We start from the raw sequence: 13,616 nt of genomic DNA on the forward strand, positions 1-13,616 counted from the left end.
TTTAAAAACCGTACTTCACTCAAATAAACAGTGTACTTACCCCGCTGGCATTGGAATGATGGTGGTGATGGTGGTAATCCATTTTTATGCGCTTACGCGGACTGACCACGCCCTCATCACCACTGGACGGGCATTCCTCAAGTTGCTCTGCCAAATGGAAACGTTGATTGTGCACGGAGTGCAAATCTTTGGGTGTCTTACCGCAACGTCTCCTGCTCAGGTTGTTGCTGCCAGATCCTGTGAATGCTGCTACCACACACGCCGCTGCAGTTGCTCCTCCACCAACTTGGGTGTTGCTTAACGTTCCATCAATGGATTCCCCACCGGCTCCTGCTGAGCCAGTCAAGCAATTTACAGCCGGACCCAGTCGACCGATTACCGGAGAGTCGGAGCGTACTTCCTCATCATGTATGGGATTTCCTGCACCTCCTGCAACCTCCTCAGAGTTTCGAAACCGGAGGCGACCCACATCGTTGAAGTCAAAATCGACGGTTTGTCGCGCGCTTCGAGCCAAACGATACCTTTGCGCCAGAGCAGCCGGCGACGCGGGCTTCAAACTAGAGGATGAGCCCACCATTGAGGTCGTGGATGCAGTTGCAGGCGCCGCGCCCAAATTGTTGCTACTGCTGGTTACTATGGCGGACGCCAAACTGGGAGCTGGCATCGCATTGCACTGTGTGCTCCCGCTGATGCCAGTAGTGCTTTGGTTGCTTGTACTGCTTCCGATGCCGGATCCACTGTTCGATCCCCCCGGCGTGTTGCTGGGCGAGCAGCTGTCGTTTGAGTTGTTCTGGTGGCGACTGAAGGATGATGCGCGGGATCTGGATTGCGTCGACGAGGATGACGACTCATAGCGACTAAAGCGCGAGTTAGAACCTGGAAGATAACATTGCATTAGTTGTTAAACGAATTATGGAAACTGTTAAATGTATATAATGGGCTCCAAAACTCGTTAGCAAACTTACTAGCACTCTGTTGTTGCTGCTGCTTCTCATGTTTGTCGTAAAAAGCATCCTGACACTCCCTCGACGCAAAATCCACTTGCAGCTTCCTGCCCCGCATAATCGTTCCGCGCATGTCTTTTACCGCGGCCTGGGCATTCTGCACCTGGTCGTATAAAACCAAGGCCAACTGTCTATTTCGATCGATGCTGACTTTGGTCACAGTTCCAAATCGCGTGAACTGTGACTGAAGAAAAGGCTCTGACACCTTCTCGGCCACGCCATCGATCCAGACGCAGTTTGTGGGCATGGATTTGCCAAAGCCCAGCTTGATGCGGTTACTGCCCAAGTGCTCGCCATCCATTTTGCGCATTGCCTTCACCACGGAAACAATGTCCGAGTACTGACAGAACGCGTAGGCGTTCAGGCCCTGCTTTTTGATATCGATCTCTATAATCTCACCAAAACCCTCGAAGTGCCCTCGTAGCTCGCCGGCGGTAATGTCCTTTTCCAGGTTCCCGATGAAGAGCGTCCTCGTAGACTTTGGATGGTACTCATCCAGCTCGGCTTCGTAGGGTCGGAACTCGTTGTCCTCGACATCGTAGCCCTGGTACGGTTCCACCTCAATCTTGCAGCCGAAGAAGTGTTTGTCATGGGATACCTCCAGCGCTTTTTCGACGTCATCCGGCTTTTTAAAACAAACCAAAGCATAGCGCTCTGAGTTTTGCCCCACCACCTTGACCCACGTGACCTTGCCGTGCTTTTTGTACTCATGGAAGAGACCATCCTTAAGGGATGTGTCCGATGAACGGGCGGGAAGGTTGCGAACACGTATCGCCAGCGGCCGATTGTCTTCGGAATGCACCACGGGATTGGCCGTCAGACAGGAAGAGGATCCGCTGGAACTAGAGCTACTGCTCGAAGATGAACTGGAGCCACAGCCTCCGCCTCCGCCTGCGCTGCTGGCGGTGCCAGCATTGCCACTGGGATTTGAAGAGTTGCCTAAGGAGTTAAAATAAAGTAAATAATAGGCATCCATTGTCGGTTACTTGTATGCATATACTCACTGGTTACGGCGACGGATTGGAGACTACGCCCGCTACGCCCCTCCGCCATCGCACAATTGCCCGTGGATTGGACGGGGCTGGACGCGTGCGAGTGGGAGGAGGAGTGCGATGAGGAAGAGGAGCTGTGCGAACTGCTGTAGCTGCTCGGCGACCGCGAGTGCGAACGACTGGAGGAGGTTGTGCTGCGTCCGTGTAGGTTGTGCCGCGTCCGAATCGGATGCGTTGGCATCCCGTTGTCCACGGCGGCGGCCAGAGCAGCGGCTACATTTAGAATGTCACCGCTGGTAGCTGAGCCAGAACCGGGATGGGAACCTGCTCCCGCTGCTGCTCCAGATCCTAATCCTACCGACCCTGCAGCTCCAGTTGCTTCAGATGCTATGGTGGGCATTATTGGAGCTGCTGTGGCTATTGTATTATTTAAACTATTACTACTAAAACTATTGTTTGTGATTGTACTTGTCGTCTTCAATGGAGTAGCTCCTCCTGGCGATTCTGAACCAGAGCGTGCTCCTCCGCTGCCCGCTGTTCCCGCTCCTTTAAGTAGCTTATTGTGTTTGCTGCTGTGCAGGAGCATCTTGCGCGAGGTGGTCAGCGAGTCATCCGCAGCACTTCCCGCATAAGCCACGCTCCGATGCACGGCCGTGGTCTGCGATTGGATCTGTATCTGTCCTTGTGCGGGAGACGGGCAGGACCCTTCGGCTCCCCCCGCTGGGCTGCTGCTGTAGTGCGGGTGTTGAGGATTCTGAAGATGCAGATGCTGGTGCTGATGATGGTTGATCGGTGAGCTGCTCATTGCAAAGCCACTGGCTGATGAGACGCCGGCATTGCCACTGCCACCAGGACTTTTCAATTGGGCCGTCGTTGCAGTAGCGGCGGCTTCGTACCATGACTGAGGTGGTGCCACCCGCACGCTCTGCTGGTTCTGGTGGATATTGTGGCTGCTGCTCCGGTCGCCTAGCGCTTGCGGTGCCCCCCCAGCGCCTGTTCCTACCAATCCTCCAGCCACAGCTCCCTCCGATCCAGATCCACCAGCTCCAGCTGTGCAGGCTGCTGTCGTCGTCGTCGTGTTGCTGCTGTTGCTGTGGATGTTGCTGCTGTTGCCGCTGCTGTTGATGCCACCGCTGTGACCGCTAGCAGAACCATTCCTGTACAGGCGATCTCGGTTGCGCGATCTCTCGGAGGATCCTCCAGCCGCCGATGCGGATACGGACACGGAAATTGAAGCGGAGGGGCTCACGGGTGAAGGACTGGAGTTAGAATTGGAATTGCTCGCCTGATATTGACTGACTAAGCGGCTGCTGGAGCGATCGAAGTAGTTCCTTTCGTAGCTGTTTGTCGGTGGTTCCTCTGTAGACCTAAAATAGAAAGAATCCAAAAAAGGTTCCTTAGTTATTTTAGCAATGTTTAGGATTGTATTACTAACATACATATGTATGTTTATATAAAAATTATTATTTTCGTATTTGTGCGAACCTAACGAGGTAGTACATGACCTTGTTCATTATTACATATGTAGCTCTCAGATAGCTTTTTCGGTATTACTCTTGTAATTTTTTTTTATATAAATCTTCTTAAATATTAGGAGCGTATACATATATAATACATATTTTTCACGTTGCGATCACAGTTATCTAAACAATGAAAAGTGTTTATACCAGATACTATATGGCAGAATATAAACCCACCTCCGCATAATATTATTTATCAGTTTTCGCTGGTAAAAGCGTTGTCGTTGTAAACATTTGCCGTTGGACACGGACGCGATTTTTTTGCACAGCCCAAGAAACGGGCGCTCTACTGTTTGGGCCTATCATATCATCGGAAGAAGTAAAGTTCTACCAACTTTATGGAATTTTCTCTTTTTCGCTTCCGATATTTATTCACCATGTGGGATCGGCACTTAATGAACAATTTCACCCGGCCAAATAAAGAAACGGGAGCCCAAATATCAGAATACGACCCTATCTGCCGATTTCTTCTTCTTTCTTTTCTTCGTATGCGTCTGTTTACGCGGCAACACAGACGCACAAACAAATAATTCACACACAGACGAGCTCGCTCACACAACCACTGCCACGAAGGGGCACAAACACAGATGCAGAAAAAGCCGGGGCCACGTTCTTTTGCCTTGGTTGCTTTTTTTTTAAAAACCCAACCGGTTTCTTATTTTCTGTACGAAATTTGTATTATTCTCCACTTTTGCAAGTTCTTTTTCAACGCGTTTCGCTTCTTATTTTAATAATTCGTTTGTCTGCTTCTGTTTCTTCTGATCACCGATTTCGCTTTGTGACGATATTCGCAAAATACGCAAGCTAACATTGTGCTGTTAGGCGCTCGATAACAACTGTTATGCATAATGCTGATCTATCGAAACCAAGTTGTACACTGACAGCTGTTCGAACTTCGAACCAAAACTAAAAACGGGTTTTAACCAATTTGTTATGTTCAGAAATAATTAATAAAAAAAAGTTTTTACTTTCAAATTTTCCTCAAACGCAAGGCCGATTTTTTTTATGAAAAAGTATAACGCGAATAGTTTATTAATCTTTTTTATAACCATTTTAAAGGTTTTATTATTTTTATTAGACGTTAAATTTAAAAAAACACATTTTTTATTAAATAGGGTTGAGTATAGTAGAAATTTATGTGCTTTACTTTAATGTGTTATTTGTCTTGTATTTGTATTACCTATATTTATAATTATTAATAATTGTATAAACAAAACCCTACACATCCTTTGTAAAAAAAAAGTAAATTCTCTGACGCAGATTTTTTTTGAGAGACAGATGTGTAAATACTAAAATTTTTTCAGACCGGCTGTTTGATCAAAAATATAATTTTACGTTTGGGCATAGCCAATTTGGTTATTTTTCAGCGAGTGCGAAGGAGACAGAAATTGGAAGCAAACCCAGGTAAAAATTAAGCGTTATTTTTACCTGAGTTTCACAAGTAGCGCGCCAAAAACAATATCATTAAAGACTCAAAACCAACCCCGGATAAATAGGGGCGACTCACTTCAAAGACTGACTTTGGAATGAAACGAGGGTTCGACAGTTCATAATTTTTTCCTGAGCGAAAAAGCAAAACAGGCCTGTCCTTTCCTTTTCTTGTTTTTTTTTTCTGGGTTTTCATTGTTAAGGAATGAGATCACAAGATTCTTTCTAAAACATGTACAATTCCCAAAGCAAAAAAACGGTAAGCCCAACCTAGCCAACAAGCGCTTAAGATAGATGACATGGTAAAATTCGTTGATCAGCACTGAACATAGGATTAAAATTAATATTACTTAGAAATTTTTATTAGTCTCAGATAAAGAAAAGTTAAGAAAATTCTGAAGTTGTTTTCGAATTAATTGGTTGTGCCCTATGTAAAAGGTAAACAAATTCTTTCATTTTTTACCGCCGCTGTACATAGGTATGCTATATTTTTAAACTGCTAGGCGTCTGACAATATTGAGAATTAAATTTCGATCGAAATCTGAATAATAAAACAAAATGCCAGACGTTACTATACACCCCTCCAATTCATTAGACTTAGACAGCATACAATTTAGGCTAAACAGGGTGTGTTCATCTGAATACCTATTTCGGGGAAGGTTTTTCACAGAAAACTGGTACAACCTCAGGAAGACGAACAAACATAATCATACGATCGTCTATCGATCGGAACAGGTCAACGGCGTATGCTGTTCGCTTAATGCTAATCTGTTTTGCAGATAAGGGTTGACATCATACCCTAATATGCCCCTTTTTTCGCATGAGTTTTCGGGGATGGAACATGGAAAAGCTTTGATTTAAAATTTAATTTAAAAAAATAGTTCTGTTTTTAAATAACTACATTTTAAAACTGTTTTCAAAAAAATACATGAACAAATCGTAAGAAGTCCGGAGACAAAAACTGTAAATTTACAGTCGTAACTTTCGCAAGGCATCTCACGTTTCCATCCCCCATATAATGCCCAAACTAGTGAGTTGAAGCCATCTTAGTTATCCTGGCAGAACTACGCTTTTGTAAAGCCGCATTAAGCGCTTTAAGCAGCAGCTTTTAAAATATGTCCATATAGAACCGCCAGCAGCCAGCAAGCAGTTTGAAATGTACATATGTGTGTTTATTGTATACATACCATTGATATATAAAAGGGGAGTGGATGAAGGTGGGATGTGAATGCTGCAGTTTTAAGCTCTCTGCAGAGGTCACAGCTTTTGGCTGGCAGCAACAGAGGCATTGACTGCGGCAGCAAAAGGAGCGGACTTGGCAGACCAAGTGGCTATGCTGCTTTTGGAGTGGGGTATGACTCAGGCGGGTGACATTTAAATATGGTACAATACGCACTGGACTTAAGGAAAATATATATATTTTTTTTGATTTAAAAACGACGAAATAAGAAAGTTTTAAACATATTTTTTTGATTAATTTCTTTGTAATTTTCAATATTTTGAGATGTTTGTGCCAGGATTTCGAGTAACACTAACTGTTCTAAAATTTTTGACATATTTTCTATACAAAAATCAACAGATAATCACAAGGCGTTTGTTTGAATTTTCGCAAAAAAAACGTTTAAACTAAAAAAACGGCTCTGTAAATATCAGGGGATTTCTATTACCTTTTTGAGTTTAACCTGTGATGCCCTAAAATGCTGAAACCCAATTTTTTTCAAAGGGGCGCCGATGACTGCCACGCCCCTGTGTTTTGTTTATTGTGTGGAATTTACTTAATATGACAATAATACAAATTATAAAAAAAAACATTGTGTACACTTAAAAACAAATGCACAAATACAGCGGTTTTTTGACTTTAGCTTGTCGAAGCTTGCTTTTCATTTCTTGTTTTTAGTAGCATTACGCCAAATGCAATGTTACAGTGACTAATGTATGTGAAAATTTATCTAGGCGTGTGTAGTTTGAGGGAAATGCAATTCAGAGTTTGAAGAGAAAAATGGACTGAAAAGACTGGGGAGAGAAGAAACGATTGCCCGGCATGCGCAGTTGGGGCCATCGGAAAAATCAATTTAGCTAAAAGTGCTCCCGGTTCAGGGAATTGCATGGCTTCACAAACCAAAACAACAACAACGACATCGCCACCAGCACAACAAAACTTTGCAACATTTGTTGCGTCCAGGAGAGGAGGGGATGGGTTTAGGAGGTAGTCGAAGGGTGTTGGCTTGTGGCCAGTCAAAGTAACGTTGCAGCCAAAGCCACCGACACAGCCCCAAATGTGGGAGGACATTTTTGGACGTCTGTAAATTACATTACTGCCTTGTATTCATCGCAATTGTGTGCGTTGGACCGCTTATGTATTACAGGGGCAAGAAGAAGAAACGCGCAAAAATGGCTAAAACGTTGGTGCAAATCAAAAAGAAAACGTGTAACATTTTATATTATGTATTTTCGAAAATGTTTGACAGTAATATTTTATTAATGTGTATTTCGGAGATAGAAAAATAAATACGGCATATCAATAAAATCCTTTTTAGTGTATATTAAACACAAGAAATATATATAATTAAAGTCTAAAAAATTAAATAAACCATTTATATAGGTGAATTTTTTGAGGCTCAATATTTTATTTTGATACGGATAGACAAACAGTGTATTTACGGTTGGTTGGACAGCCCACGCAGGTCGCTCTGTCTTTTTCCTGGCAAAAGTTTCTTACTAAACGTCCTTGTTTGAGGTTATTTCTGTGTATATTTGGATGGGCCTCGTATGTATAGGGTGGGGCAAAAGAAAGGGAGTCTAAAAGGATGCCAAGAACATAAATAGCCAGTCGGATATGCTCGCATCCACTCATACACACTCGCTCAAGTTGTAACACAAGAGTTTAAGTTCCTTAAATCCTTCCTTTTTTAGCATTTTGTTCAATCAGTGCCGGGCGGTGTGGAGTTTCTCTCCAAATTCGTCACTGACTGCAGTCAAAGTAATTTTAGCAGGATCTCATTCCCTGGCTGCGTCTCCTGTAGGACGTAAAATTTATCAGCATTAGGGAGCTGGCAGGAGGAGCATGGGAAAAAAGACAGAAGATACGGAAACATCAGCACTAGCCTCCCTGGTCCCAAAAGTTGAAGGACACGGGAATGACAGGACAAGGAAATGACAGGGAACAGAAGCTCTGGTACTCTGGCAAAAGAATTAAATAACATTTTTGACCCAAAGTGACCGGTATCCTAAATACAAGCAAACAAAAACAACCAAAACATGTAAATATTTTAGGTTGAAGGTAAATGGCTGTAATGGTTGGAAATATGTTAAATCCGTGATTAAGAAACAAGGACTACCAGCAAACTCACTAAAAATAAACTTCAGAGTGCGCAGTGGGAGAAACGACTGATTTAACAACGATTTATTAATAACTTCCGCAAAAGTGATTACATTTTTGATTAATTTTATCGTATTAATAACTGCTCTACTTGATGTCTTGCCGATTTTACCCGACCATTTTCTTACTAATTTTCATAATTTGTATACCCTTGCAGAGGGTATTATAATTTCAGTCAGAAGTATATAACGCAGTGAAGGTGACATTTCCTACCATACAAAAAATGGTCCCTTGTTAAAAATCTCTTTTTTTCCGTAGTGAGTCAAAGAATCAAAATTCCGCAAACTGAAATGTTATTGTTCTACGAAAATTTGGCATTTCTAAATATTTTGCATCCCCAAAGCATCCGCTGTAACCACATTAGTTTAATTTTTAGTAATCTCTCATGAGATCTACATTTAAATTTGATTCGTTATTATGCTCAAAATCTATTACATGATTACATATACGATGTGCTTTTAAATCAGTGCAAGTGACAAAGCAGATATAATATTTGCAGTTTCTTCTGCTGCACATTGTGGTTGCAGGTTTCTGTGTTGCTGCATACAACGGAGCTGGCAGCTGCTTTAAAATTATATAAGCCTCCCAAGATGGACACGCCCCATGTGGACCGCAGAGTGGGTGGTTTAGTTAGCGAACAAATTTCGATTCTGATACAGATTGCCAACTGGAAATATAATTTTAGACTCTAATTTAAATTTTTAATTGATATTGTAAATGAATAGTTAATGACTGCTTGATAAGATATTTATAACTATAACTAATCAAATCTTGACTTACTGATTTTTGTTGTGAATCTCATATAACAAAAAACATTTTGATTTTTCCTTTATTGTGATTCTGATCATTTAAACAATCTCGATCTCTTGTTCATATACTTGTGAAAGGAGAGCATATCGTTTTGAATTGATAACCAAGCCATTTTAATTTTATAAGTTCATTTTTTATTATGTATAACTTGCACAAAATGCATCTCATGCATCTCGACGTATCGTTAACTTCAACTGGCGACCTCAATTAAAGTAAAGTCTTGCATGTGTATGGGTGTGAGCCTGTGCCTGGGGTTGAGTTTCTCAATGTGTGTGTCGTCAGCGATAAAGTCAGAGGGCAAAGTTGAACAAAAGTTAAAAAAGGGTAACGGGAGAAGAGGAAAAATGTCACAGCATTGCCTTCCCAGGCCAAAGTGACGCAACCGGAAGCGGCAAAAAAAGGGTAGGCCATTGGGAGGTAGCTTCCGAGGAAGAAAAAGGGGGCTTGGAGAAGGGTCGAAAAAAGGACTTTCCCAGGCCGGCTTCAGGAATTGAATGAAACTTTTGCAGGAGCAGAGCTAAAACAGGAGAAAAAGACTAGGAGAAAATCACGAAATAGGCAGAGAATTGTACAATTTAGGGCGCCTGCGCGCTCTAAATTCCTGTACATAAGGTAGAAGGAAAATGCTTTGGGGTATATTGTATATACATATATATGGCCAGGACAGTGGTTGTCTTTCATATCCTGACTACCACCCACAGCCGGAGCGCCCCAAAAACAACGACAGCATAAATTGCAACAACAATATCAGCAAAAATAGGAAGGTAAAGGAAAAGAAAAATACCAGAAGCTAGAAAAAATAACTAAAGCCTCCGACATCCATAATAGACGCTGGGATTGCCTGAAAACGAGGTCGTGGAAATGAAAAATGAAAGCAGTTCGAAGAGACACTAGCGACGTAATGTTGGTTTTTACAGGAAGTATCTCTCTGGCGCATTATTTTTCTAGTTCCACGAATACTAATGCCGGCAATATAATCTCTCATCTCATCGCTTGTTGTCGCTCTAACTGCGTTAGGTGTTCATTTTTCTGCAGCTGCTTATTAGCCAAGAGCAGAATTTTCAGCAGAATAAGCATGTAAAATTGCAACAATAAGCAAAATGGCAGAAGATAGTAAAATTATATTCCTTGTGAGTGCCTTTAAATACAATTATACAGAAAACAATGGCACCATCACCTGAAACAGAAAAGAACAAAAAGGAGTAGAGCAAAATAGGCTAAAAAAAAAATAAATAACCGGTTAAAAAAAAAAACGTTTGCCAGTACCTAATTAAAATCGTTAAGAAATTCTTACATTTGTATTAAACTAACAAGACGTTGTTTACGACTATTTTTCATAAATTTGTATGAAATATTGTATAATTGATTGTTATTATTGGAAGTGCACAGTTTCAAGCTTGCAAACAAGTAAATATTTATTTTTACAGGTTTTGTAATATTTTTCTATAATGCCTTTAAGTTTACCGTTTAATTCTCACTTAAAACCTGGTTTTAAGATACTAAAAACGTGCTTTAAAATAATTCTGCTTGCATGACCTAAGCAGTTTTCATCTTAATTGACTATTTAGTTCCCAGTTGCAAAATTTTGCAAGAGGAGAACCAAAGCAGAACAAATAAATTTAAAACCGATTAAAGTCATTTAAATAACCTTTGTTCGCTCTCCACTCCAATCAAACCCTGAATTCGGGCTCAACCCAATATGACCGCGTGGCACGCTTTATGCCGTCCGCACTCACATTCACATCCACATCTTTTAATACTTGGCATTTGCTACCACAATTTTCCTCCTGGTTAGTGCCAGCCCTAATTTGTTTTGTTGCATTTAAAATGAATTTAATTTAGTTAAGGACACAACGATCCAATTGCGGCAAACTCGCTTACTTTGCTTGCCAAACCCAATCAAGTGAAAACTGTCGACAGTGTAATGCAATTACATCCGGAGAGATCCAGATACACAGCCGCAAACACGGATACGAGTGCACACTGCGAATGAGATACATAATAACCTCTTTCGGGGGGCAGACGATTTAATTAGAATTGATTTTTCGATCAATATTTTCCAGGGAAATTCGCAGATGCAGTTTACGCGGATGTATCTGTGTTTTGAATGTACATATCTGTTGCCGTTCTGCTTATATAACTAAAATACACACTCACCGCGAGGTACTGAAATTGCGGTGTAGGCTTGATACATCCAGTGCTGTAACTTTAACCATTATGTTGCTATTTCTGGCAACTTTTAAACAATGTGATAACATTTTTTTTTAAAGGCAATTAGCCCTAAGCTGATACCGTGCTAGCACCGTTCTTTATACCTTTATAGAGGGTATAGTAGACATTTTCGACCCTATATTCTAGATCAGAGAACGGAGATTCTTGCTGCACTGAATACATCCATCAGTGTTCCTTTTATTTTTTTGTTCCAGCTTAAATTAAGTGAGCAACATTTTTTAAGGAACGGCGTCACTCTTCAGACACCTAACGTTGTTTTTTTTTTAGCTAGCCACAACTGCCGTGCAATGAAGCATTTTCACATAAAGATTGATTACGGCTCAAGTTTTCCGTTGTTTTTTCTGTTTTATTGTCACTCTGCGCGCTTTATATATAATGCATCTTGCAATTTATTCCAATTCATCGACAAGGAGTCCGGGACACACCCAAGCGATGCCGATGCCGCAGCGATAGCCATGGCATCCTTGTAATGGCAGGGCGATAAATAAAAGGGGTGAGTGTCGGGCGGTCTGGGCCAAAACCCGATACTACAGTCATCAGAGTCTAGAGCAAACGAATCGCTTCGCCTTTACTTCCATCATTGTTTGTGGCAAATGGTTTCTCGAAATGCAATCATTATTAATGGCGATATCGGGATACGGTCGGATAGATATTTAAAACTTAAGTATAATAAAAAAAAAAAAGAAGGTATTTGAAAGGGTATAGTTTTGTCCATAGTAGAATTATAACTTTACAAAATAAGTACAACATAAGCTACTTAAAATCTATAAACATTGCAATTACTATTTTGCGTTTAGATTGTGTCATAAATGTGGGAAATTGCATTCAGACTGATACTGCTCAAAAAACTCAGGTCATCATTAATGTAAAGTAAATGGAAATTATGGAAAACCAAAACCAAAAACGTATGCGCCATATTGCGCGTTGGTCCTTTTTGCCACTACTTGCATACAGATAAAAATAAAAGTTTTCTGTATAAGCTGGCTCAGACAACTGTTCTTTAACATGCCCATTTAAGGCTAAGGCATACTTAAAACCCAAAACTTGCGCTCAAAATCAGTTTTCAATTTTTTCCTCGAAAAAGGATGAAAAAGAAGAAAAAAGAAGAACCAGAATTTATGTCGCGATCAATTTGCTCTGAAGTTTATATTTCAAGTAATAAAAAAACCATTTAAACGTAAAACATATTTATCAAATAAATTGTGATACCAAAACGTATATCTTTAAAATTTCCGTTACTCTTACTGCAGCAGTTATAGGCTGTCGGTGCTGTTGTTGTCTCTTTTGCTGTTAGACATTTTACTTAGGCGCCAGTTCAGTGTCGCCGCATTCCCCCTTTCACCAGCACTACGCCGTTTCCATAGCAAAAATAATATTGCACAACTAGTCCTCGCCCCTGCGGATTCTCGCCTGTAAAACCGCCCACCTGTGATTCAGCTTGTATTTGCTTTAGCTATTTTTTTCTGTTGCTGCTGCTAGTTAAATTTTTGCGCCGATTTTTGTTGGGAGAGTATGAGGGCGTTACTAGTCAGACACAACCACCCCCTCACTTTATTCACGCAATAAATTAATGTGAAATCGATTTACTGGTAAAAATACACCTAAATCATTAATTTATATATTTCCATTAAGTTTTAAATTATTAGTTGATATTGATATTCCTTTTTTTGTGATCATTTTGGTTTGCCAAAACCAAAAGAAATGCAAGGAAACAATCCAATTTTTAGTTTAGTTTAGTTTTGGCATTCCTCTCAATTATTCAAATATCTCGCACATAGACTTATTTATTCGTTCACTCATTTATTCATTTGGCTTTGTGTTGGTTGCCTCCTAGTTATCCCAATGTGTTTAGCTAATAAATTTGCATATACATGTGTTTTTCGCTTCTGATTGTGTTTGAATTTAAAGTTTGTTTCGCGGCAGGGTGAAATTTAATGCGTTTTTTAATGGACACAGTTTGTAATGTTGCACTCAGTGCTTGTATTGCGTAAAGCTTTCAATGGGTCAAAAGCCAACATTCAAAAGTATTGCACCCTCCTGGTTCTTTCAATTTTTTCCTTCACAAATATCGAGTTTGAATTGAATTGGCGGCATTGTAAAAACCGTCTGGTAAACAAAGTTGGAGTTTAACTTTTGAGCCTTTTAAAGACTGTTAGCCAAAGAAGTACTTATTCGGAAACGCACAAGACCACAACCTTTAGTCAACCCAACTAGTCACTAAACCTTGAACAGTTTGTTAACTTCTATCAAC

The 13,616-nt window shown here is 40.8% G+C and overlaps 1 protein-coding gene across 6 annotated transcripts in view; it reads right to left on the minus strand.

The window, feature by feature from the left end:
• The window catches only part of LOC128253598 (protein split ends), a 53,640-nt gene that overhangs the window by 16,175 nt on the left and 23,849 nt on the right, over positions 1 to 13,616 (minus strand). For 3 of the 6 annotated variants that reach the window (XM_052982112.1, XM_052982110.1, XM_052982114.1), the window contains 3 exons: positions 2,009 to 3,363; positions 966 to 1,943; positions 41 to 876 (listed from right to left, as the gene is read on the minus strand). In XM_052982112.1, coding sequence (XP_052838072.1) covers positions 41 to 876; positions 966 to 1,943; positions 2,009 to 3,363 — 3,169 coding nt within the window. Of the gene's footprint in view, positions 1 to 40; positions 877 to 965; positions 1,944 to 2,008; positions 3,364 to 3,693; positions 4,291 to 13,616 lie in introns of those variants that run through there. The other 3 variants (XM_052982113.1, XM_052982111.1, XM_052982116.1) reach the window with 2 other exon arrangements.

This window comes from Drosophila gunungcola, assembly GCF_025200985.1.
Source record: "Drosophila gunungcola strain Sukarami chromosome 2L unlocalized genomic scaffold, Dgunungcola_SK_2 000110F, whole genome shotgun sequence".
NCBI lineage: Eukaryota > Metazoa > Arthropoda > Insecta > Diptera > Drosophilidae > Drosophila > Drosophila gunungcola.